We start from the raw sequence: 25,469 nt of genomic DNA on the forward strand, positions 1-25,469 counted from the left end.
CACCGAGGCTGCTGAGCTTAGAAATACTTGGGAAGCTGCTGTACTAGCATGGCACCTCATCAATGGCAGCTACCATTTCAGGGTTGGGGCATTGAGAGCCACACGGCTATGCTCAGCAGAAAACGCTGCTGAGGATAAAGGCAGAAGAAGGACGGGTAGTGAGCCAGTTCACAGAATAACGGTGGTGGTGGGGTTAGATAGTGTGGGAAATTAGGGTGATATTCCAAGGGGCGGAAGGGCTGGGAATCCTGGCATCTGGGGTGAGTCACATGGTCTTGCAGCGCCGCCCTCCTCCTAGGCCTCCCCTACCTCAGAATCAAGCCCCAGCAGGCTCTCTGGCAGAGTCTGAATTGTGTTTTTTGCCAGTCTTCATGTGCCTTTCTGTCCTATGATGGCTGGTTCCCTGACCCCATGGTGTCATCCCTCATCTGGACTCCTGGCTCCTCCATCCCTTTGGAACGGGAATGTCATCCAGTCCAGCCTCCCTTGGCTTAAACCCCCACTCTCTCCATCACTATCGGCATCACACCATCCCCTGCACTCACTGTATATCAAGGACTGGCCTAATCACTTCACACGTGAGGCTTTTTTATACCTCACAGCCATTTATACCTGTGGTAGATACTATTATCCCCATTCTATGCGTCAGCAGACTGAGGCTCAGAGAGATAACACGACTTTCCCAAGATCCTATAGTCTAAAATGGAGTCTGGTTGAATCTGATTCGATAGCCCAGCCTCCAAACCTCACACCACCTCCTACAATCTTTAACTTGTGATTCTTGGAGTCATGAGATAAAAAAAAAGAGGGGCTTTAACAGGCTGGGTAGCGGGTGGTGAATGAGGAGTGAGGAACTAAAATGTATTAAGAATCTACAGTAAGCGAAGCATCTTAGTTTTGTTATCTAATCCTGTTAATAATTCTTTGAGCAGCTGTTCTCATCCTCATTTTAGGAGGTTGGGGGGCTTGAAAAGGCCAGAAGTCCAGAGGCGAAGTGAATTTCAAGGTGCTAGCAATTTTATTCCAACCTAAGTCTCTCTGAGGTCAAAGCCAGTACCATGCGCACGGTACCACGCCACCACCTGTACCAACTACCAAAAACAGGTTCCTGGACTGCCCCCAGCCCTGCACCAGGCTCCTGGCTCTTTGACAGACCTTGCAGCCTCTTGGGGGCTAAAGGCTCTTACTGTGGTATGGACAATCTTGGGGGTGGGGGGCAGGCATGTCCTGACTGACGGGCTGCAGGAACCAGTAGGGCCCCGTTCCTGCTCTGCCAGGTGGAGGACGAGGCCAGCCTCTAATGGTCACCTGGGCTGTCTTCATGGTCCATGCCATCAGGTGGTCCCTGAGCAGGTAGGCTGACTTTAGGGGAAGGGGCTGCCTGCTTGGCCGGGCTCCTCCTCAGGCCATTAGATTGGTGAGGGTGTGAGGGTCTTAAGCCCACTTCCCAGTTTTCTCTCAGCACAGCCCGATCATGCAGGAGCATGCAGGAAAGGCCTCCCTCGGGCGTCCCGCCATGCAGTGTGGATGGCTGGATGAAAACAGATCATGAGGTTGAACGGGGCCTCCATGTCACCGGGCCTGAGGGCTCACCTACCTGGAGAGACTCCCCACTCTGGAGGCCTTACCTTAAAGAGGGACATTCACACTGAAGCAAACTTGAAAAGAGAGAACACGCATACAAAGAGAAGTTTACTTGGCCGGTATTTCCCCTCATTGCCTTTGGCTTTCACTGAGGACAGCTAGGTTTCTGGGGAGGCATATCTCTCCCTCTTCCACTGGCTTCCCCACATTCCGGTTCCAAAGCCCTGGGAGTCATAATCTCAGAGATTCATGCTTTTTTTTTTTTTTTGAGGAAAAAAGGAGTACACAGGAGGGGAGCTAGGAGTGAACAAAATACCTCCAAGATCTGCAAAGGCAGATGATGTCCCTCGACCACACCAAACACATCACTTCTGCCCTCCATGGTCCCCAAAGAAGGCAAGCCCACCAGTAACGCGAAAGCTAAATGTGCTACTTTAATTGGCAACTAGATGATGCCACCATCTTGGACCCAAATCCCCAGTGGGATAGACCAATTAATTCTATGCTTGGAGATTTTTTCCAGCATCAAAGGTCTAGGCTCCGACCTTGCTAGCTTTTCTATTCCCTCCCTTCTACTGTTGGGGTGTCTGCCACCCACTCTGTGTGCCCTAGCTCTGAAGCCAGCCACCCCCAGAAAACTGATTTGAATATATGATGACATCAAGTCTTTGGTTTACTGTTGTGCAAAATTAGTGGAGTATGTGGGTGGACAGAAGGAGGATAGAAGAGAAAGTGGAGGACGGAGAATATATAATATAGAACGAGTGAGAGGAAAATCTGCATGTGGAAGCAGGGGCCACTGAAAATGTCGTGGGGTGGGGGCTCGAGCAAAGGGGCATAAATAAACCTGAAGGCAGGAAACCCAGCGGACCAGTGACAGCTGGTGAGTCAGGGCAGGGGTTAGACAGGGACGCTCAGGCGCCAGGGAGCAGAAATCTCAGTTTAGCAAACATTTCAAGGAGGCAAAGGCCTAGAGGGGACAGCAGCCAGTGGAGGTATGTGATAAAAGCAGACCAGAGGCCAAATTCCAGCTGTGAATCTGGACAATCTCCTCGGTGCTATCTTCAGAGGGTGAGGCCCTATGGAAGAGCAGGGGATCAGGTCTGGGACCTGGTCTCCAGTCATATCCTCAGCCCCTTGGGGGTAATCCAGGGACCCCAGGCTCCAGCTGCACCAGCCTGGGCAGAGTGTAGGCTCGTTGTGCCCACCGGCAGGCTTTGCCAAGGAGGGGATCCAACCATGCCATGGGAGTCGGGATGGGCAGGAGCTCTGAAAAACATGCCCCTATGCCTTGGCTCTTCTTAAGTCTTAGACTAGATGGCTTGACCTCACCCAGCCTCAGCTCAAGCACCTACCACCAGACAAAACCAATCCCTTCCTGAATCAGACAGACAGACGCCCTGCCCCCCCACCCCAGAGTCCCCAGATTCAGTACAGCCAGCTGAAGAGTGGGGCAGTAGCTATTCTGCAGGTTTCTGGGGATTGGTGGCATTCTGATGTGAGGTCAACAGCATGGGTAGGGAGCAAGTGGAGCTAGTCCAGGACACAGGAGACCCAGAATTCCCCCATAGGCCCCAGGCCCTTGTCCAGATGCCCTGGGAGCTTCAGTCTGACGAGATCAGGGGAGTCCGTGCACCTGGTTTCCTCACCTGCTAAAACATGTGCCCTGTGTTGTTTTGAGGCCACCACCAAATAGCAAGGCTAGTGATGTTCGCTCAGACTTGTCCTCCCACTTCTCACAGTGTCTTTTCTTTGACTTGAAGTCCATCCCTAAGATCTAAGAACCCCATTCTGTAGTGGGCTGCTTACAACCCACTATCCTGGCCACTCCCTCCCAGTTTCAGCCTCTAAACCAGCTTTCCTTCCTTCCTCTGTCAAAATTTTTCCCAGTTCTCCCTAGAAGCAGCTGATGTATCCTCAAGTCATGTGACATTGAAAGGCTGTCTTGTGATGGAACTCCCTGCCCCATGAGTAGCAGACAACTTCTGTGGGGACGTACCTCAGCTTCCCAGTGCCTCTCCAGTGACCTCTTATGGGTGGCTATCTATTTTGCCTATGGGTAAGGCTGACCCTGTTTATGGAGCACAGAACCATGCTCACTGCTCATATCTGAGCCAGGCTGGTACCCACACTCTCAGGTTTAATCCTGAGTCGGTTGGGAGTGTGTGTGTGAAGGCTTATAAAAACCTTATATGAGTTTTCACGTTGGTCCCGCAAGGCTTTCGGAGATGAGAAGTATAGTATGTTCATCACTGCAGTAGGCTTTAATTTAACGTAAGATTTGTTTCTGCTGTATACAAGCCCACAGATGACTTAGGGTGGTGCCGTTAACATTTTTCAGGAAAGAGTTTTCAACCTAGGGACAGATTCGGGACACCTTTCCAACCTGGTAACTAGACGTGGGCTATTCTTTCTTTTACAATTTTGATATTTCTCTGGAGATAAATTCCTAGTCTCAAGAATATAAATGTGACCAGATATTTAAAAAACTTGAGTGAATCTTTACAGACCTGTAGCCAAGGGCTCTGAAAGGATCAACATTATTCAGCTCAAAATATGATCTGATACACCTCTTGCACAAGTTAATTCCCCCTATTTATCTTTCCTTCAGATATTCTAATTCTCTCCACCAGACTGAATTCAAACCAACCAAATAAACGCCCTCTCCCCTGACCGCGATAGAGGATAACTCTGGAGTGAGAAGGAACATGTACAGAAGATGATTTCCAAGACGATGAGGAAGCCAGGCTTCGGGAAGGCTATGACACTTTGTAATAGGTGGGAGCTTTTGGGCAGCCCCTTCCCTTTTTCATTGCCATCCTCTCAGGGGGTGGTAAGGCCTCCCAGCCGACTTGAGTCCCTCAGCAAAGGAAACATACAGAATTTTGCCCTCTGCTCCCGGTGGGGGAGATCCTCTCCAGAGGTCCAAGGAAGGGAAGCATGGGGCCCTTGCGCTCCAAGTGGAGATGGGGTCCTACCTGATCCCCAGGTGGTCCTGACTCCCCAGACCCAGGGGTGTACTGGTACTGCTCGTACCTGGGCGCCCCTCGCAGTGTTACTCTTCTCAGGTCTGCACTTTCATTTGGCTCAGAGCTCAGCCCAGAGGGTGGATGCCCCAGGGAAGAACCACTGGTACTTCCAGGGCTTTGGGGACCAGCGCTTCTCAGCCTCCTGAAATCTCATAGGGCTCTCCTCCGCTGGACTGGTGCGAGGTTCTACCCCAGTGAGGGACTCTTCTCCATGAATCTGTACTATAACACTTCCTTGCACTTTTTATCGTTAAAGATCTCCCTAATTGCTTGCTTCAGTGTGGTCTCTTAGCAAAGACCCCTGCCTCTGCCCTACCCCAGGCCCTCTCCTCCCTTCACATCGCTTGCTCATGGTCTGCTGGGGCCTGCCCTGTCCTCTTCACCCTCCAGCCCTGCCCCAGCCCTTCACAAGCTTAGCTTTAAGTCGTTTTGTTAACGTGGAGTCCAAATTCAAGTTTAAATCATTTTGTAGACCTTTGCTGGCCAATCATTCACTGAACTTATACTGGGTTCCCATTTATTGGACCTGGATTCTTTACTTAGCTTTACTTCCCAATTTTCTTTGAGTTGATTAACTTAGATTAAACCTAAATTAACATGTCACCCTCAGATCTGAGGCTCTATTTTCTCCTTCTTCTCTATCTGGCCTCTGGTTTCCAACTTCCCCTCATTTTGCCAGGGGCGGTATTAATCTTGTTTTTAAAGACCGCTGGGAGAGGGGAGGCAGCCTTCTGGCAGGCTAGCATGTGCAGTGAGCCCCGTCCCAAACCCACAGCATGGGCTTGGCACAGTGGGCCTCAGAGCTATGTGGGAGATGGACAGGGGTGGAGGGTGATGTTATTCCCAAAACGAGGTGAACCTAAATCTAGCCTGTTCCAAGCTGTGTGCTAGCCGGTGAAAATCATAAAAACCAAGCAGACGAGGCATGGAGGCAGGACTAAGCATCCAGGGAAGATCAATCAGCCATGCTCTAGTCTGGGGGAGGTCTGGACCACGCCCTTCAGCTAAGAGGTTAACCCCCTCCTGGAATATTTCTGAGACTCACAGCCCTATCAGCAATCACCCCTCATAAAACCTCCTAAAATATAATGGAATTCCTTTCTGATGATTCACAAAGCACAGGAAGGTCATTTTCTGTACCTGGCAGTGAGGGAGGAAGGGTCATCTGACATCTGACAGAATGCAGGGTGACTGAGAGCTAACTGGATGATCTCAGGTTTTCTCTGCCCTACCACTCTGGGGCTCCTGCCCAGTAAATTCCTATATTACACACCCCCTTCACTCCCAGTAAGCTGGCCAGCTGGCTATCCAAATTTTCTGTCTGAATGATTGCCCTGTAGGGCTAAAAGCCAACAAAAATAGGTATTCCCTTTATACGCACGGGCACACACACATGCATGCACATACGTGCACACGATCATATTCTCACTAACTTTAAGGACAGTTAGAGTTAGTGCTGACCGTTCCCCTTTCAGCAGGTCACTGCTAGGACACGGTCTTTGCTCTCTGTGTGAAGAACAGATTTAACTGTTCTATTCCTCTTTCCAGCCTCTGAGCTTCAAACACCCTTAATTGCGCTCCCTCTAAACGGCATCATCTCAACAGGCCTAAGAACCTGGAAATATATGCTGAGGCCGGAGTGAAGTAAGAAGAGACAGTGGGCAGAGAAGGGAGAGAAGGTCTCTGCATAGTCTAAGGAATGGGCTTCTGAAGGATTCACCCCCGGGGGTTCCCGTGGGGACAGTCCTTCTCAAATGTCAGCCATTGAGTAGCAACTTCGTGCTCTGTGTTAGTTCTACATAATGACTATGCCTATTATTTAGTTAATATTTTTCTTTAAATTGACTCATTTAAAAAAACAAACCTGTTTATTTAGAAAGAAACCTTATATCTCTACCATACATGGAAAACTAGTATCACGTGTGATTTTTGATCAAAATAAAAAAGTAAATCTATTAAAATGAAAACTGTTCTGTGTCCATATAAATCATCATCTTGGTTATGGCTGTAAATTGTATATTTTCTACAGTGAGCTCTTAGGGCCGAAGGGACTCTTTTAGGGAGTGTCTCGACTATGTCCTGCCCTTGTCATTTTGGCTGTAAGATGTGCCCTAAATTATCTTTCTGTGTGTGGTACCCATGCCCGGCCCACGGGGCGGGATGAGCCCTGGGCCCTACTTACAATTCGAGGTTTGAAGGGCGGCTTGATCTTCTTCTGCTCCAGGAGCACCCAGTCAATCTCCTTGAAGAACGGGTGCTGCTTGATGGCGTCCTCGCCATTCTGTGCCGCCACACAGCCCAGGCGCTTGTGGGGGTTCTTAGTCATGAACTGCGGGGATGAGGACAGAGAATTAGTGACAGAGGCTCAGCAGGCGCAGGCTTTGAGGGAAAGGTGGAAGCCGGCCAAGGCAACACTTTGCCCTCCGGGGTACCCTTTAACTCTTCTATAGAACTTACTCTGTGCCAGCCACCGTTCTAAACGTGGTACGTTAACTCATTTCATTTAAATGCCACCCTCTGAGGGTTATTATGCTGTTATTATCCTTATTTTATAAGTGAGGTAGTTGAGGCACAGGGAGGCCAATTAACTTGGCCAAGGTCAAACAACCAGCAAGGTACCAAGCGGGGACTTGGTACTCAGGCTCTTAGCGACTTTCTGATTCCCCTTACTTCTCATATCTTCTCCTCGGGAAGAAGATAAACTCGCTTACGCTGAGAGGTCAACAGTCCTTCTTGAGGTAAGGAAAGAGGAACAGATATTCATGTGAAGGTAAATTATCAAAGGCACTTCCTGGCCTTTTTCTTTTCCTGGATCTGGGCCCTCCCATTTTTTAAAGATTGGAATTGGCAAAATACCCACGTAGCTGAAAAGATTAAAAAACAAAAACGAAAACAAGAAAAAGAAATGCTTAATGCTTCTCAATGCTTGTCTGTGAAAACCCACATTGATGGATTGTACTTGTGTGTGCGTGTGAGACAATGGTGAGAACGGGAGGCAGCAGGACTGCCGCTGACCATGACCATGCACAGGCTGCGCACTGCTTAGCTCTATGATGCAAATGGCCTCTAGAACTCGGCACTGCCTTCGCATGGGCAGCAGCTCTCAGAGACACAGCTCAGTGGCCAGAATCATGGAAATCCTGGCCTGGCCCAGAATCCAGCGACAATGTGAGGAAGTGAAGTGTTCCAAGGCGGAGGGAGTACAAGTATCAGGGCTACGAATAAGCACACAGGTTTTCACACCTCAGGAAGCTGCCCCTGAGACAGAGGCTCTTCTCTCAGAGACGTCGCCCTCACCGACCAGCTGACACATACATGATCTCTAACTTCTGAATCTCTGTAGGTCAAAGTTTCTTAACCTCTGTGCTAATGACATTTTGGACCGGATATTTCTTTGTTGCAGGGGCCATCCTGTGCATTGTGGGACATTCAGCAGCATCCCTGGCCTCCACCCACTAGTGCCAGTAGTACCTCCTGATCCAAGTTATGACAATTAAAAATATCTCCAGACATCGACATATGTCTCCTGGGGTGGATGGAGTGTGTGTGTGTGGGAAAAATGCTTCTAGTTGAGAACCAGTACTCTGGGTCATCCAGAAAGGGCCTAGGTGGGGTGCAGGCAGGGAGGCCCATAGGAAGGTGTGTCAGGCAGGTGTTCGGTGCCTTGGGCAAGTGGCCAGCTGTGCTGGGCTGATGTTCTGGCTGTCTTGGGTGCTACAGGTCTTTCCTTAGCACTTGGCATAGCACCTGACACATACTAGATGCTCAATAAATATGTTTTGAATAAATGAATGAATAAATAAACATACTGTATTTGCACTCTTATCCACACTTTTTTTAGGCAAGGTAACCTTTGGTTGACCTCACAGATTGCAAGGACCTTGTCAGTTTACAATCTCTTTTTAAAATTTAAAAAGTTTTTTTATGCCTACAGCACCTGGTCTTCCTAGGTGGTCTCCCATCCAAGTATTAACCAGACCCGACCCTGCTCAGCTTCTGAGATCAGTCGAGATCGGGCTTGTTCAGGGTAGCGTGGCCATAGACTCTTATCCCTATTTTGACCATGTATGGATGTATTTATTTATTGCCCACCTTCTCCAGCTGGATTGTAAGCTCCACAGGAAGGGACAATGGCTGCTATATTTACCAATATTTAGTATCTAGCATAATGCCCAGCATATCAGAAGCATTCAATAAAGAGTAGTTCAATATTCACCAAATTAATAAAGGAGAAAGAGTGAGGGAGAGAAATGGAAGCAGATGAGGAAGAGAGGGAAAGCATGAAGTGAGGGATCCGAGTCGATCAGAGCGTGAAGGACCCCTCCCAGGCTCAAGGCCCTCTGATGTCTTAGTTGCGGTGAGGTTATGTAGATCCTAGAACATATGGAGACGGCAAAGCATTCCAACTCCACCAGACCACACTCCAGTCCCAAAAGGAAACTTTAAAACCTCACAAATAAAATGCAGTGCAAAATGGCCCCAGACACCATCAGAAAGTGTACCTTCCAGTGGGTAGAAAGCTCTAGTCAAAGGAACAAAGAATGAACATGTTCTGTCATTTTCCAAAATATGGTATGTGCCCCCTAAGACACCTACGAAATGATTTCATGTCTTTTTAACATTTTCATATGATGATTTTTGTTAATTAGTTATGGCAAGTGATACTGTTTTTCTACTTACGATTTAAAATTTCTTTGTAAAATTCATATAATTAGGTAAATATTGGGAGTTGATTGAAAGAACAACAAAAGGAAATCATGGTGGAGAGGGTACTTGGATGTGGTGAATTTTGTGACTGTGGTATGCCAACTACTGGGGCATTCTGATGAGTGAAAAAAGCCAGCACTGGAAGTTAAGGTTCCTACACTGTCACTCCAGTCCTGCCTCAGCCCAGCAGGGTGACCCTTCCCAGGTAAGCTGATCTGCTTAGCTTCCCTGAACCTTAACTTCCACAGCCCTTTCCCAGGGAGATAGGCAACTTAACTCACTGGGTGCAGAATAGTGTCTTATGTTGCAGAAATGGCTGCACTGAGCAAGCAGTAAAAATGTTCACATACGAGGGATTATCTGTAGGGGCAGGGACAGTCTCCCTACCACTTGTCTGAATTCAGCATGGCTGCACAGATCTTGAGTGGACACTTCTTTTCTAAACAGCTCTTCGGCCAGAGCGATGCCATCATGGACAAAGGTGCACAGTGCCCTCTCCTCTCTCTTCCCCATCACAGGCCCCAGAGGAAGAGAAGCCACAGTGGCGGGTGTGGAAGGAGGGCCCAGTCTAGGAGCCTAAGCAGCAGGCGTGATCCCAGCGCAGTGTGGGTTGGTTTTGCTCCCTCTGAAACACTCACTGGTGGACACGGCCCCCCTCAGGAAACATAAACCCGCTGTCCTTTTCCCACAAGAAGAGCGATTCATCCCAGGCCCTGTTTCCTCAGCAGCAGCCCTCTGAACTGGGCCCGAACTCCTGAACTCCTGGTGGTAACTGCCCTCAACTCCTTCCATTTAGTGGTAAGGCCAGGTAGGATAGAGAAAAGCAGAGAGAGAGAGAGGGAGAATGGGGGTGCGGGTAGGGAGGGAGGAGTGAGAAGGACAGAGTGAGGAGCGAGAGAGATGGTGGGAAGGCCAGAGGAGCAGAAATGTGGGTGCAAGGTGACAACTCACAGCTTTCAGGATGCTGACGGCCTCCTTACTGAGCCAGACCGGGTAGAGCACATCATCATGGAGGATGGACTCAAACAGGTCATCCTCGTTGTCGGCCTCGAAGGGGGGCTGCCCAGCCATCATCTCGTACATCAGAACCCCCAGGGCCCACCAGTCCACCGAGGGGCCATACTCCAACTCCTGCAGGATCTGTTCGGGAACCAGGCAACGTCAGAGCCCGCCAAAAACTCCCAGCAGTGGCCATGCCTGTGCCACAAATACCCATGGGAAGAACTGCACCTTCAGCTCTAGCTTGCTCTTCCACAGAGTGGAGCCCTGTGTTGCATTGAGTTAGGTTTTCAATCAGCAAATTCAGATTGGGAGGCACAATGTTGGAAGCCAGCTATCGACTCTCCAATGTCAGTACCCACAGTCTGTCCTCCAGTGGGTACAATTCACTGTTTTCTTTGTTTGAGCACCAGATAAAGTTCCTGACTTGCATTTATAGCCAAGTTAAAAAAAAAACTGCATATTTTTGACAATAAAACTAGGGTCAGAGGAGCAAGATGCAGACTACAAAGGACACAAGCAGGCTGTAAGTGATGGTGTGCAGCAAATTCAGGTCTCCCATCTCACACACAGTCCAGGACACCGCTCACTGAGTGGAAAGTTGAGTAGAATCTCAGTCTTTAAATGGTAACAATGTTGAATTTACCTGAGTCCTGTGCTCTTGGAAAAGAAACTATAGTTAATAAGTCTCCCCACCCTTTTGTGTTCTAATCACAAAGGACACTCTGCTCTTGCATATTCTAAGGAAAGACTCACTTCCTACTTTCCTCAAGGCTCCCACAACCCTTACTGATGGATCCCCTGTTTACCTGTCTCTGTAAAGCCCCAGGTCCCCTTCCTTTTATTCAAGGCATCCAACGTGGCAAAGACCATTGCCTAATCATTGCAGCTTTCAGGACACCTAAGGCGGGTAACTACTCAGGCAACTTGTCCCCAAACAAGGCTCCAGCTCAGTTCTCAGATTTCAAGATAGACAGAAGAGGAAGCTGAACCCCAATATATGCGCTTTCTGTAGTCTACTCAAAATATCCTTCTAGAGATTAGATTGCTTGGGATTAAATAAAAAGACTTGGGCAGAAGGATTTTGAAAACAGTAAAAATACAATCTAGGACTAATCTTTCAAATTTAGAAAGAAAAAGAATATGAGCAAATACAGCCAACTGTAAATTCTTTGGGGCTGGTGATCTGTTTGGTGAGCATCTCTGGTCTCTTAGACCAGTGATTAGCACATGGTGTCTATTAGAGGTCAGAGCTATAGGCTCCACTGTCCTGAGGAGCCAGCAATGTCGCTCTGTTCTAAAGCCAAAGCCAGCACCTTCCTCAAACTTGAAAGATCTAGCGCCCCAACCACAGGACAACCAACTTCTGTCCTTCAAGGTCATGATTATCACTCATTTCCTCCAGAAAGCTTCCTTGAATCTCCCTTGTCTTTCTCCTATCCTCTGACATCCTAAGTCCCTTACTTGTTCCTAAGATCTGTAGGCAAGTTCCACATACTACCATGATTGCAGTTATTTCTTCATGGTCAACTGTCTTCCTGGGGCATGTCTAAACAACCAGGTGGTAAGGGCACTAGCATTCTTCTGAGCCTTCACTGTGACCAGCCCAGTTCCAACACTCAGGAGACAGGCTGCCACATGTGCCCACTGTCTGTGACCTACTAGGCATGCTCTTTTCTCTCCTTGGCTCAGAGGACTCTGAGTGCTAAGGCGGCCAGCCTCTGGGAGGTGGCACAGCTGAAGATGCCTCTGCAAGTTGATGGGGAGGTGGCCTGTTTATATTCTGACAGGATGGCACTGGGAGAACCACAGAGCAGCCCTGCCTACCCTTCCTGGGCCCCTTCCAGAACCTTCCCATTCTGGGTAGCATCTTTTGTAAAATTCCTTTTAGGCTTGCCCCTAATTATCTGCTTTCTAATCATCTTGTCTGTTATGGAGCTGCTGAGAAGGGCAAGGTTTCACATGCCATGGGAGGGCACCCAGCATGGCAGCCAACCCCTTGAGTGGGTTAGAGCTGGGGTAGAAGAAAAGGGCAGGCATTGGGTCTGATGATGCCAGGCACCCAGGGCTGGCTACAATTCCTGGTGAGCAGGGGCTGGATGTGGAGAAAGGAGAGGGGGTGTGATGGGTGCTAGCTAAGGGCACATGGTGGAAAGAGAAGCTCTGGGGCAGAGCTAGTGCCTCAGAAGGTGTTTCTGGTTTCAAGGTTAGCCAGGCACCTCTCAACTCCTCCTGTTTGAATAGAGGCTTATGCATTCTGAAACATTTCCACGCTCTAATCTCATTAGATTCTCAGAACAGCTTGATGAGGTGGGTAGGGCAGGAATTGTTATTCCCATTTGAAAGATGAGGCACCTGAAGGTCAAAAACATTTTGTGACTTGATCAAGGTCACATAGGGGCATTAGTGGTCAAGTCTGGCCTAGAATCTCAACTCTCAGGTCTGTGCTTTTCCTGCCCCACTGCACAAGCCAGCAATAATGGAGACCCCATTTATTTACCCAGTGCCTACTATGGACCAGGCACTGTGTTAATGCTTTAGAGGCACACTTTCACCTACTCTTTCTGTAGCCCTTGATGAAGGTAGCAATATGTTTATCAGCTATAATTTGCCTACAGTAAGGCCAGGGATCGTCTGTCATTTCACGTGTAGTGGTGATTCTGCATCGTGGGCATGAGTGCAGAACGGAAAGGAAGAGGATCCGAGTCTTATAAACAGAGATCAGAGTTGTTCATTGTGAGTCTCGCCAATGAACTGTCTTTCACGAAAGTTGTGTGGGTGTTTTGTTCACCATATAGTGAATGTTTGTCTTGGGTTAGGTCCTTAACTACTACACCAGGCTTTCAACCCTTTGACTCTAGTATCAACTCGGAGAGACTGAAACCAAGCATTCTGACGAAAAAGGATAAATGAGAAAGATGCTGAAAAAGCAACTGAGAGCCCTGGCTTTTGCCGATTTCTCCTGGAAGGTTAAATTCCTAGTGTTCCTGATAAGGGAACACAGTAGTAGAGACAGACTGAAATCTCTACACTTCAGAGCTAAACACAGTAGTAGGTTCTAACGCAAATTGACCTACTACTATCCTCACACTTCACTAACCCTTCTCAGGCCTCCCTGTGTCTCATCTGTTCTGTGAAAAGTCTCAATCGTCCTTCCCTCTCGCTCTGCCCTCTGATCCACACTGCTGATGCCCATCTTCCTCCTGGGACAGGTCTGATTATAACCTTTCTACAATGGGAAGCCCTTAGTGGGTCCACGGATCTTACAGAATAAAGGTCATTTTCCTTGGTCCTTCATCCTAATCTCTTTCATTACTAAGAACACCAGGAAATCCTCTGTTCTAGCTACACTATTTTCCTTTCTTAAAAAAGGCCAGAAATGTTCTCACCCCTCTGTTTTTGCTCATGTTGGAGTATCCCAAATTCTCATTCATTTATTCATTCGACAAACCATTACTAAGAGCCCAATTAGTGTCCTAGATCCAGGAAGTACCCAGAATAGAAACATAGCCCCTGCCCTAAGGGACAGAGCCCAGGGATACTGAACCTCCTCTCCCACCCCACCCCCACTCAATCCTCCCTATTGTTTTCAGGAATGTTCCCCACCCCCACCACCAAAGGAAATCCTGCTAATTCTTTAGGACTCAAATCATCCACCAGGTGCTCCAAGAAGCCTTCCCTGATTCCTGAGGATACCATCTTGTGTTTCATACCTATTTATTCTACTTAATTAGTTGTTTACTTAGCTGTCACTCCCTCTAGACCAAATGTCCTTTTAGGAGAGCACCAGTGTCTTAGTCAATTCTTCATCCCTACATTGCTTTGTGTCTAGCAGGTGCTCAAACAATGCCCACTGAAAGGAAATTAAATCTAAATGTGCTAACACATACCAATCTACCATGGGCAATGCTTAGTGGGGATTGGTGCTTCCTTCGCATCTTACATGTGTCAGAACCCTCAAGACCATTTTTATTAAGAATCTAAGATAGGTTATGTCTTAAATCTGAATCATATCACACGATCTCTTAGTTGGACAAGACTGACCTAGAGAAACTCAAGGCAAACAAACTCTTTATAGTGAACAAAACATCCGAACTTTCACAAAAGGCAACCTACTGGTGAGGCTCAAATGAACATCTCTGATCTCCATTTATGAGTCAGATAGTCTCCTCTTCCTCCTTGATCCACGTACTTCCTATGCAGAATCACCACTGCACTAGAAATGGTAAATAATTCCTGGTTTAACTTGAGGCAGATTACATCTGATTAAGTAAATCGTTGCCTTATCAATAGTGCTCCTTTATCCTGTTTCTTAAGAACTGAAAACAATGATACACGTCAACAAATTTCTCTTGAGTCGAGTTTCATTGGTAGCTCTGGGCCGGATAATGCTTAGGAGGACCCGTCCAGATTGGGGGATGGCCTGTTACTCTCGGCTCACTCATATCTCCCCCATCACAACCACTTCCTTGTGGAGAAATCAACAGCCTTTTCTTCCTCTTCCCTGGAACCCACCCTGGTTTTCTCGAGGCTTCCCGCAGCACTAGATGACCCCAGTCCATGGGAGTGAAGCCCTGGATCAGCTGCAGCAGCAAGAGGAGGTGGCCCTTTGCACATGGTCTTACCTCAGGAGCGATGTAGTCAGGAGTCCCACAGAATGTGGTGGTCGTCACACCGTTCAGAATCCCTTCCTTGCACATTCCAAAGTCGGCCAGCTTGCAGTGACCTTCTGCATCCAGAAGGATATTGTCCAGTTTCAAATCCCTGCAAGATGGGCAGAATCACACGGTTAATGCTTTACTTGATTGCCTTCTTGAGTTGGAGAGAGATGCATATCCTAGGGAAATTTGCTACAGAAAGAAATGTCTTGAGGAGGCTTGACCTGCCAGCAACCAAACTTAGTCCAGGTCTCGCACACGATGGCCAACCCCCAAAGGAGACTACATTCTCCCCAACATGAGAGAGGAGCTTCTGCAACCCCAGGAATATCTCAGGACTGCTGTACTTTAATATATTAAGTCAGTAGCTATTTTTTAAAGCTATGTGCTGAAATTTATATTATTTAGACCTTATTATAAGAGAAAGAAGCAAGTCATCCCCCTTCCTTCATAAGTTAATCATGCAGATCAGCTAGAGGAATAACACATATTAACATCAATGAGTCAGATAAAATCACATAAGCATCAGTTGCTACTTTATAGGGCACCAACTCTGTGAGCTGTGGCACTTCGGAGGGAAACCACTGACAGCTGGTGTAGGCAAGAGGGCTTCCGGGAAACAGTGACTCTCAAGAGAAGCCTGTATAGATGGTAAGGTTTGGAAAGACCATGAAGAGAAAAGGTGGGAGGGAGAGGAAGTCCAACACAATAGATGCAAAAGGTAGTGAAGAGACCAGAGACCTGGGTCTCAGTAAATGGTGTGGTAAGACTGGCATGCTGAAATGAACCACAAAGAAACTTGAGTGCCAGGAAGAGTGGTTTGACATTCATGTTGAGGACAATGGGAGCCCTACCTGCATGCTACCATGTATTTGCAAGATCAGTCTTCTCGGGGCAAGCAGGACGAGTGAGGGAAGGGCGTGGGGCAGGAAGGAAGACACACTGATTGCAAAAACCAGGACCCCCAGAGCACAGTAGTTCTGTGCAGTGAGTGAGGGCCGTGGAGGCAGCCAGTCTCAACCAGTGCAGTTCCCTTGTGGCCTGTGGCCTGTGGGTTCTGTGTAAGATTGTGCATAAAATCTGGGGTTCTGGGTAGGAATTCCCTACTAACAAAGTCTGAAAACCCTGGACCTGTCCCATAGAAGAACACAGACTTTTGAATGGGGGTCTCCCCAGCACCCCAAGGCCTTTGAGCTACTCTGGTGGGGGGAGGGGGCAGCGGTCTTGCAAAGAAGGCCCATTCCCCTGAACAAGAGGGGCCCTTTTCACAAGCCTGCTGGCGTCTGGACTTGAACTCCGCCATCAGGATTCAGGCCTGAGTACAAAGGTGGGGCAGGAAGCACTTGGGGGCCTGCCTGCCTTGCACCCGTGGCCGTTTCTATTTACAGCTGGGACTTCTTGAGGAAAGAGCACATAAAATGTGCTGCACTAAGCAAATGCTCATGAACTACAGAAAGAAGAGTGAGCCCAACCAGCGAGCGACCGGGACCAGGGGTCCCTGACTCCCGACCCTGGCCACTGCGTGTGGTCAAGGCTAAACTTTGGCTGGGGGTGGGAGAACAGTGAGATGAATACCAGCTTGACTCTGGCATGGAGGCCTGGGTTTTAATCACTATCGTGGCTTGGTCTTGGTAAAGTCACCTTGATGGTCTGTTACCTCATCTATCAAGATGGGCCAGATATATTCCTGCTCCTAGGCTTGCTTTTTTTTTTTTAATGTGTGAAAAGTAGTAAGTTTTTAGTACTATTACACTCACTTCCTTCACAAGGAAACTGAGTGAACCAGGTATTCTGTCTGCCCATCTGCAATGCTGGAGTCCTTGAAAGGTGGACCTATAGCCCACTGAGTTATGGCCCCTTCACACTCACTAATCTAGAGTTATCTTTCCAAGATCTAGAAGCACATATAATGATCACCGTGGCAACACTCATCAAAATAATAATAACAATAACATGTGGAAAGCACCTCAAGGTTTACAAACCACATTCATGTTCTGAACAATACTGAAAGTTAGGAAGAGCGCACTCAGCTATTACTGTGGCAGAAAGAAGTGAACAGAAGTGGGAAGAAGGTAAGCAATTTCGTAACGTGACAGGGCATTGGTGGAACTGGGACCTGAACCTGGTCCCCTGCATCGGAAGCTATACTCCTCTGCCTTCCTGCCTTCATGTGGGTGGACTTCTCTGAAACGCCGGCCCCTAACTCCAGATTTATAAAGGATCCCATCTGCTACTGCTCAGAGCGCTCTCTTTTAAAGCCTCTGTTATGTCACAGAAAGGACTCGTTCTAATTTGTATGAATGGAAAGATTCAGAAGATTCCACACCAGCTTGACCTTGCCCTTGTTCTGAAAACTGCCACTCAGCATTTCCGGCACATCAGGCTCAGCCTTTCCCTTCTGCTCAGGGCAAGTGAAGGTGGAATGTCTTATTTTCCTCCAACTCCTGCTCTTCTTTCCCTGTGCTGGCCCTGAGCCTGACCTAGATGCGCGCCGTCCCTTTGCTTCCTGCTCCCACTTCTCCCTGGGGTAAGAAGCTGCTCTTACTGAAGGCCCAGGATGGCCACCATGGTGGAGCATGTTCTGCAGTCAGCTGCCCCTTTGTGTGGCAAAGGGAGGCCTCACGCTAAAACCATTCTTCCATTTGTGACCTGTGGATGGACCTTGAGATAATCATGCTAAGTGAAATCAGCCAGATGAAAAAAGTTGAAAACCACATTATATTACGTGTATGTGGAAAATAAACCTAAAAGCAACAAACAGATATAACAAACAAACAGAGAATCATGGACATGGACAGTAGACTAGTGGTTACCAGAGGGTAGGGGGGAGTGGGGAGGAGGGAGGTAGATGGGGTAATAGGGGTCAAATATATGGTGACAGAAAGAAATCTAACTATGGCAGGTGAACAAACAATGCAAAATAAATATGACTTACTGTTGAATTGTACACTTGAAACTTAATGGATTTCGTTAACAAATGTCACCATAATAAAAAACAAAACAAAAACAAAAAAACCTCCATTTCTTCCCACCATCCTGTGACTGATGCCTGAAATCCCGCCACTAGTCACTTCCTGAGACCCCACCCCTGCTGTCCATATTTCTCTAAAACTCTAACTCCCCACACAAAACCAAGTCCCATGGAAGAGACAGTGACTTATGTTCCTTTCCTTTGTGACAGGAAGATTAGTGAAGCTTGATAGACCCCTGGGGGGCCAGAAAGGCCATTGCAGAACTTTATTCCTCTGGGGATCTTCAGTTTCATTAGAAAGAAAAGTACCGATATCTGGTCCTGGGCTCTCAGTCAGTTCCTGAGTGGGGTTTCCATGGGTGGGAGAGCTCAGAGAAGCCCAGGGCCATGTTTGCTCAGGCAGAGAAAAAGAGAGCATGCCCTTCCCTGCAAGGTGGTGGGAGATGAGGGCTGCGGAGAGTAGGCCGTGTCCCTGGATTCTGCTTGCTGTGCAGCAGCTGAACGACTGGGATCGCCTCATAGTTTCCCCTCTCTTCTCCATTCTAGCACTGCTGTCCCAGGACCCATGGCTGCTTCCTATTCCTGCCCCACGATTTTTCTACCTGTTGGCTTTAAGTGCTGCCTCTTCACCAGGGGCCTCTCAGCCTCCCTGAGAAGGGGGATCATGAACAATTGTTTCCCAGCCTGGCCTGCTCTGAGGCCCAGCTTGCAAGGCTGGGTGAGTGGGCATGTCTCCTTCTTGAGTTCTCATGGTGCTTGGGTCACAGCCGAGCATATAGTAGCTACTCATCGAACTTGTTGACTGACAGCTTTGTAAAGAGGGACTTCTGCTTAGATATTAATCCCTGTTTACTCAGTCCTCAAATATAAAGCCAGGGTACTTTTGAAGACTGGGGACATTTTTAAGGAGTTGTGTCATGTTTTTAATAGTGAGGAAAAAATGCAGCAATATCTTTTTCCTAACATATGAGTCAACGTGACTAACCTTTGCTTTTTAAGTTTATCTATTAATAGTTTCACTTGTTTTTTTTCAATTGGTAATACATTCATGTTTTCATAAAATCCAAAGTATAAAAAGGCATACAGTAAATATTCTCTCTCCTGCATCTATTCCTCAGGCACTCCTTTCTCTCCCTGCAGGCAACTGCTTTTTATTCATTCTCTGTGCACCCTCTTGATTACACTTTACATATAAATAACAAAATGTTAATACATACAGGTGTATCCCATACTGTGGGTTCAGTTCCAGATCACCGCAATAAAGTGAATATGGCAACAGAGCAAGTCATGTGAAGTTTTTCATTTTCCAGAATGTACAAAAGTCCTGTTTACACTACACTGTAGTCTATTAAGTGTGCAATAGCGTTATGTCTAAAAAAAAATGTACATCTCTTAATTAAAAATACTTTATTGCTAAAAAATGCTAGCCATCATCCGAACCTTCAGTGAGTCGTAATCTTCTTGCTGGTGGAGGGTATTGCTCCAGTAACATCGAAGAGCGCTGATCAGTGATCACCATAGCAAACATATGAATAATGGAAACGTTTGGAATATTATGAGGATTACCGAAATGTGACACAGGGACAGGAAGTGAGCAAATGCTGTTGGAAAGATTGTGCTAGTAGACTTGCTCAATGAAAGGTTGCTACAAACCTTCAATTCGTAAAAAAACACAATATCTGCCAAGTGTAATAAAGTGAAGCACAATAAAATGAGGTATGCCGGTACAGTATTCATTTACCCTCTTCTAACTAAATGGAGCTTATTATACGCACTTGTTCTTACCTTCCCTTTTCCACTTAATATATAATGGAGATCATTCTGTTTTGGCACATAAAGAGCCTCCAAATTCTTTTTTATGGCGGCATAGCACTCCACCACATTTATTGGAGGACATTTAGGATGCTTTCAATATGGCACTGTTACAAACAGGGCTGCAGTGAGTAAGCTTGTACATATATAAAGGTGATGTACACATTTCCTAGAAAAGAAATTTCTGAATCTGATAACACAAAAATGTGGATTTCAATGGATGTTGCCAAATGCCCTCTTTCGAGGTTGAAGAATTTACACTTCTATCAGCAGTATATGATGGTGTCTGCTTGCCAACAGGGTATGTTTTCAAGTTTCTGGTAGTTTGATAGGTGAAAATAGTATCTTACTTAGTATATACGCTTAAATCTCTCTATAAGTTCAAGTATTTTTCATATATTTAAAAATGATCTGTATTTTTTTCTGTGAACTATCTGTTGCTCATTTTCCTTTTGTGGCATTTGTTTTTTATTGATTTTTAATAGCTTTCTATATTAGGGGAAAAACTACGTGTGGGCTAAGAATTATAAATACTTGTTCTAGTTTACTGTTGACTTTTGCCATTGCTTGCAGTGGTTTTACCATGCTGAGATTTATTTATTTATTTTTGTAACTGAGTTGATGTCTTATTTTTATGGTCTTTGGATTTTATGTTTTAATTAGAAAGGGTTTATCCCTTTCAAAGTTAATAAAAGTATTTTCCCAAGGTTTCTCTTAGGACTTCGATGCTTTTATTTTATAAACTTGTCTTTGATGTATTTGGAATTTGTCCAAATAAAAGGTGTAATGTACAGATCCAACTTTGTTTCCAGATATCTAGTGAGTTGTCTCAATTACATATGTTGAATAGTTTATATCTTTTCTTCATTGACTAAAATACCACCTTTAACAAATATTGGTGCTAGATCCCCACATGTATTTGGATTTATTTCTATAATCTTCATTCTATAACATTAATCTATACCACACTTTTTAAATGATTATAATTTTACAATATGTTTTAAAATCTAGTAGGGCTCGTCTCCTTATATTCTTCTTTTTCAAAATTTCCTGGCTACTCTTATTTATTTTTCCATATGAACTTTAGAATCATCTATTTGTTAAAAAAAAAAAATCCTGATGGTGATTTTATTGGGAACATGTCTTAAGTTAAAAAGTAACTCAGGGAGAATTGATATTTTATGATGCTGAGTCTTCCTCGGCGATAATATTGTTTGTTTTTCTCTTTGTTCAAGTGTTGTCTGTGCTCTTTAGGAGCATTTTAAAGTTCTCATATAGATGTTGTACATATCTTGTTTCATTTTATGGCAGCCTGCTAGTTGTCCCAATATCTCTCTTCACGTGTGTGTGTATTAAGCCATGCACATAGTGATGCAGCTATAAACTAGAATTCAAAGCCTTTGTTAGAGCTGAGTGTGGTTATGTGGCTAAGTTCAAGCCAATCAGATATGTGGAAGTCTCCTTAAAAGGCAGAGCCTTACTCTGCTTTTTCTTTCTTTCCTCTATCCTGTTGCCTAAATGAGGATATAATACCTGGAGTCCTAGCATATGCTCCTTTGACCAAAGAGACAAGGACCAGGTCCCAGGAATGGTCACGGGACTGCCCACCTCCAGATAATGTTCACATGAAAAATAAATAAACTTGCAACTTATTTAACGTTTATATGTTAATTGCAACTGAATCTACTTTTTTTTTTTAGGCGAAGCAACCCTTGGTTGACTTCACAGATTGCAAAGAACTTGTCAGTTTACAATCACTTATTTTTTAAATTTTTTACTTCTATAGCACCTGGTCTTCCTATGTGGTCTCCCATCCAAGTACTAACCAGGCCCGATCCTGCTTAGCTTCTGAGATCAGATGGGATTGGGCTTGTTCAGGGTAGCATGGCCGTAGACTTGATTCCACTTCTAAATAATCCAAGTTATTCTTTTATATTTTAGATTCCTATTGTAATTGGGGTGAGTGGATTCCATTATATCTTTTATCTTGTTGCCTATGTCTATACTAGCTATTGATTTCTGCTTACTATTTTGTGCCCTGCTACTATATGTACTGCATTTATTTTTGTAAAGGATTTTCCAGTTAATTCTCCTAGATTTTCCAAATCATCTGTAATTAGTGATCATTTTTACCTCTTCCTTTGCAGTGTTTAGTAGCACCCCTGCCCCGAGTTGTGACAACTAAAGCTGTCTGTAAACATTGACAAATGCCCTTATTTCTTTTGTCTGATTGTGTAGACTAGAACCTTAAGAACAATGCTAAATGATAATGGTGATAGCAAGCATCTCCGGTAGTCTCTGATTTTAATGGGGCCCCTCCTAGCATTTCTTCCTCGGGCAGAATGCCTTTATCATTGCCTTTGTTGCTTGGCACCGGAATTGAAATCTACCTAACTGTTTTCTCTACCAGAATGAGGACTGGCAAGAACTTCCATAGTACTTCCCTTCTACCCACCGCTGCCAGAGGGCCAGTCAAATGGGCTATGAGCTGTGAGGAAGAGGGGACAGAGCAAGTCAGGCAGTGTCCCGCTAGTCCAGGGTTCTCAAGCTTGGTGCATTGGAGCTGGATTGACATTTGGGGCTGGATAATTCTTTGTTGTGGGGGCTAGTCTGTGCACTTCAGGATGTTTAGTAGCACCCTTGCCCCAAGTTGTGACAACTAAAACTGTCTGTAAACATTGACAAATGTCCTCTGCTGAGCCTCTGGTGGACAACTACTACTCCTATCTGTCTTAAGCAGTGATGGAGGCTCCAAGATAGTCTGGCCCAGATCACTAAGGCAAATAGGGATTTGGGAGCAATGCTCTGGCTATCAGGAAGGGGTGCATTTTCCTGGAGTGTCCCCTGCCATTTTATCCCTGGGAAACAGCAATCCTGACCACACCAACCCTCCTAACATTTGAAATGTCTGGGGAAACCAAGGCTCAGGAAAGGTAAGTCACTTGCCTGAGATTGCCTGGCTGATAAGAGGCAGAGTTGGGCTGAGTCCACATGACTGTTCATGACCACCTTTCAGATCAAATGTAAGATCCATGAATTAGAAATCTGTCTGCTGATTGAATCCAAATTCCTTTGGGCTGGGAAAAGAAGCCTTCGTGGTGAGAAGGGGGAATACAGAGACTGAGAGGTTGCGTGGTATAACCAAGCCTCCCTTGGGGTATGAGCACAGACTCTTCCAGAAATTCAAGACATCAAGAAAGGAAATTCCCAAAACGATGTACCTTTTTTTTTTTTTTTAAATTTTTTAATTCTATAAAACCCGAAGGGGAGAAAAATACCTAGCAGTTAGTTTCACGAAGGCAATTAACTTTTATGACTATGATCCTTTATTGGGGTAGAAAAAGGAGAAAAAGGGGAAGGGATCCAAGACCCCTAAAATGAGTTTGCTGAGGTGGGGAAGAAATGAGCTTATAGTGAGGGAGAGGTGGTGCGTAAAGGTCTTAATAGTAGAGATGTCTGCTGGAGATGGGGCGAGAGTAGTAGTAGGTCAAATTTACTTTCACTTTTAACAAAAGGACACTCTTAATGTGACAAGAAATCAACCGTTGAAATCTCTCAAAATGTAGACAGTTTTGGCTTCTAAGACTTGCTCCCCCTGGCCCAGCTATCTATGCTTCTGATTCAGTGTCTAATGGCTTTCATATAAGCAGTTGGGAAGCTTTCGTGGTGAGAAGGGGAATACGGAGGCTGAGAGGTCACAGTCACTGACAGGGAAAAATTTAGAGGTTGCGTGGTATAACCAAGCCTCCCTTGGGGTATGAGCACAGAACTCTTCCAGAAACTCAAAAGACATCAAGAAAGGAAATTCCCAAAACGATGTACCTTTTTTTTTTTTTTTAAATTTTTTAATTCTATAAAACCCGAAGGGGAGAAAAATACCTAGCAGTTAGTTTCACGAAGGCAATTAACTTTTATGACTATGATCCTTTATTGGGGTAGAAAAAGGAGATGTTCAGATAGGAAGTAAGGTAGTTCTGAATCTGTATTGTGACTCTGCTACTTATTAGCTGGAGAATATTGGGCTGGTCCAAAATATCTTTGGGACTCAGTTTCCTTATCTGTAAAATAGGGATAATCTTGCCGCGACTGAATGATATAACCAAGGTGAAAACTCTAGCACGGTGCCTGATACGAGGTAGTTACCCAGAAATTCTGCCCTCTCCAGGGATCTCCAATAGTCATCTCTTAAAATACGCATCTTCTGTGAGGGTAAGTCACCAAGTCAGTAGATCCCTAACAACTTTTTAATTTTTGAAAAATACTTATTACCTTCCATGGTGTATAAGCCTCTGAGAGAGATACTGTGGGATGAAAAATAGGAAGCGTATGCAACTATAACATATGGGAGAAAGTGATGAATGATACTTGGGAGAGAGAGAGGCTAAAACTTTTGGCCTGCCTTAGTGAGAAAATCAGGGGATTCCTTTCCTCTGGGTCTAGAAAAGGACACTGCAGGGAGACATCAAGGGGAGAAAGCAAACTGGGGGAGGTAGGGAGTAGGGGCCGGGGCTGCACAGGTGTTACCAATCAAGATTGACATGACAGCTTCCAGACTCTAGCAAACTTCTCAGGACCTGGAATGGCCCACACTGTGAGTAGGGCCTTCTGGAAAGCCATGGAAGCTATTATGGCTAGCAGCTTTATCTGTCCCTGTGCTCTGAGGTTCACATTGTGCGATCACACACCTTATCTATCTCCTTAACTTGGGACTACAGCCCTAGGCAGTCAGTATCATTATCCATGCTTCCTGAAGAACCTGGGAGCTGGGACCTGAAGTTTAGAAGTTGGGTGGGGTCCTGTTTTCTTCACGTGGCACCTCAGTGGTCTCATCTGGAAATCCATCCTTTTCCGGATGTACAACTTTATTTTCCCAACTTGACAGCAGATTCCCTAAGAATAAGGGCCAGAAACTCTACTTTGTAAACCATACAGCATTTAGCAAGGGGTTGGTACACATGACAGACTTCACACATAAAGAAGAATTGAAAAAAACTGTTTTGCTTGACTTGAAAATTCACCCTAAAGGAAGAGGCCCATAAGCCCCTGTCTTCTTCACTCAGGCTCCATTTTTGATGCGCTCACTCCCTGGCATGCTCAGTTTCTCTGGCACGCTAATCTCACAAAGCTCAGGCCTGAGCACCACATTAACAACAGCAAATTCTTCCATTTATTTGAAGATAAGAGATTAGAAAAATTGCTTTGCAGATGCCAAGTATTTGGATCACTAGAGAACAGGCCTTCGGGGAGGTTGTGAAGAAATTCTTCTTGTTTTTGGACAAATAGTGAAGACCTGTGAATGACTGTGGTTAATCAGATGGGAATACAGGCTCCTCTGGTAGATGGTGCCAAACACCTTCATAAATTTAAAAACACATTCAAGAGGAAGACAATTTTCCCCTTCAATACAGTCAGACTCCCCTCAACATTGGTGATTGGCTGGCATCCTCCTCCCAGCCTTCCCTGAGCAGCCCCCTCCTAGCACTCTGAGGAATGCCAGGTCACACAAGTCACACCCAGGCCAGAGAGGACGGTAATCAAGAACCCTAGGAACGAGCACCTCAAGCCTCTTCATCAAATATAAAAGCATAGTTTGCTTCAGAGCAAACGTAATTGATTTAAAAATTCTCCATTGCAGTGCTGAAATGGAGAATTTCAGCACTATTACATTGACCTGAAAGTCAATGTAATAGTTCACTCTGGGCCAATCTG

At 45.8% G+C, this 25,469-nt stretch overlaps 1 protein-coding gene and 2 pseudogenes across 1 annotated transcript in view; all 3 read right to left on the reverse strand.

Moving 5' to 3' along the window:
* Window positions 1-25,469, reverse strand: part of PRKCE (protein kinase C epsilon) — a 449,749-nt gene that overhangs the window by 14,823 nt on the left and 409,457 nt on the right. Inside the window, exons 12-14 of the mRNA XM_006909689.3 lie at window positions 14,945-15,083; window positions 10,272-10,460; window positions 6,796-6,942 (exon numbers count right to left, since the gene is read on the reverse strand). Of these exons, the coding sequence (XP_006909751.2) occupies window positions 6,796-6,942; window positions 10,272-10,460; window positions 14,945-15,083 (475 nt within the window). The remainder of the gene's footprint in view (window positions 1-6,795; window positions 6,943-10,271; window positions 10,461-14,944; window positions 15,084-25,469) is intronic.
* LOC112478059 lies at window positions 8,539-8,657 on the reverse strand (annotated as a pseudogene).
* On the reverse strand, window positions 21,538-21,656 carry LOC112477997 (annotated as a pseudogene).

Source organism: Pteropus alecto, unplaced genomic scaffold, assembly GCF_000325575.1.
Source record: "Pteropus alecto unplaced genomic scaffold, ASM32557v1 scaffold131, whole genome shotgun sequence".
In the NCBI taxonomy this organism is placed as follows: Eukaryota; Metazoa; Chordata; class Mammalia; order Chiroptera; family Pteropodidae; genus Pteropus; species Pteropus alecto.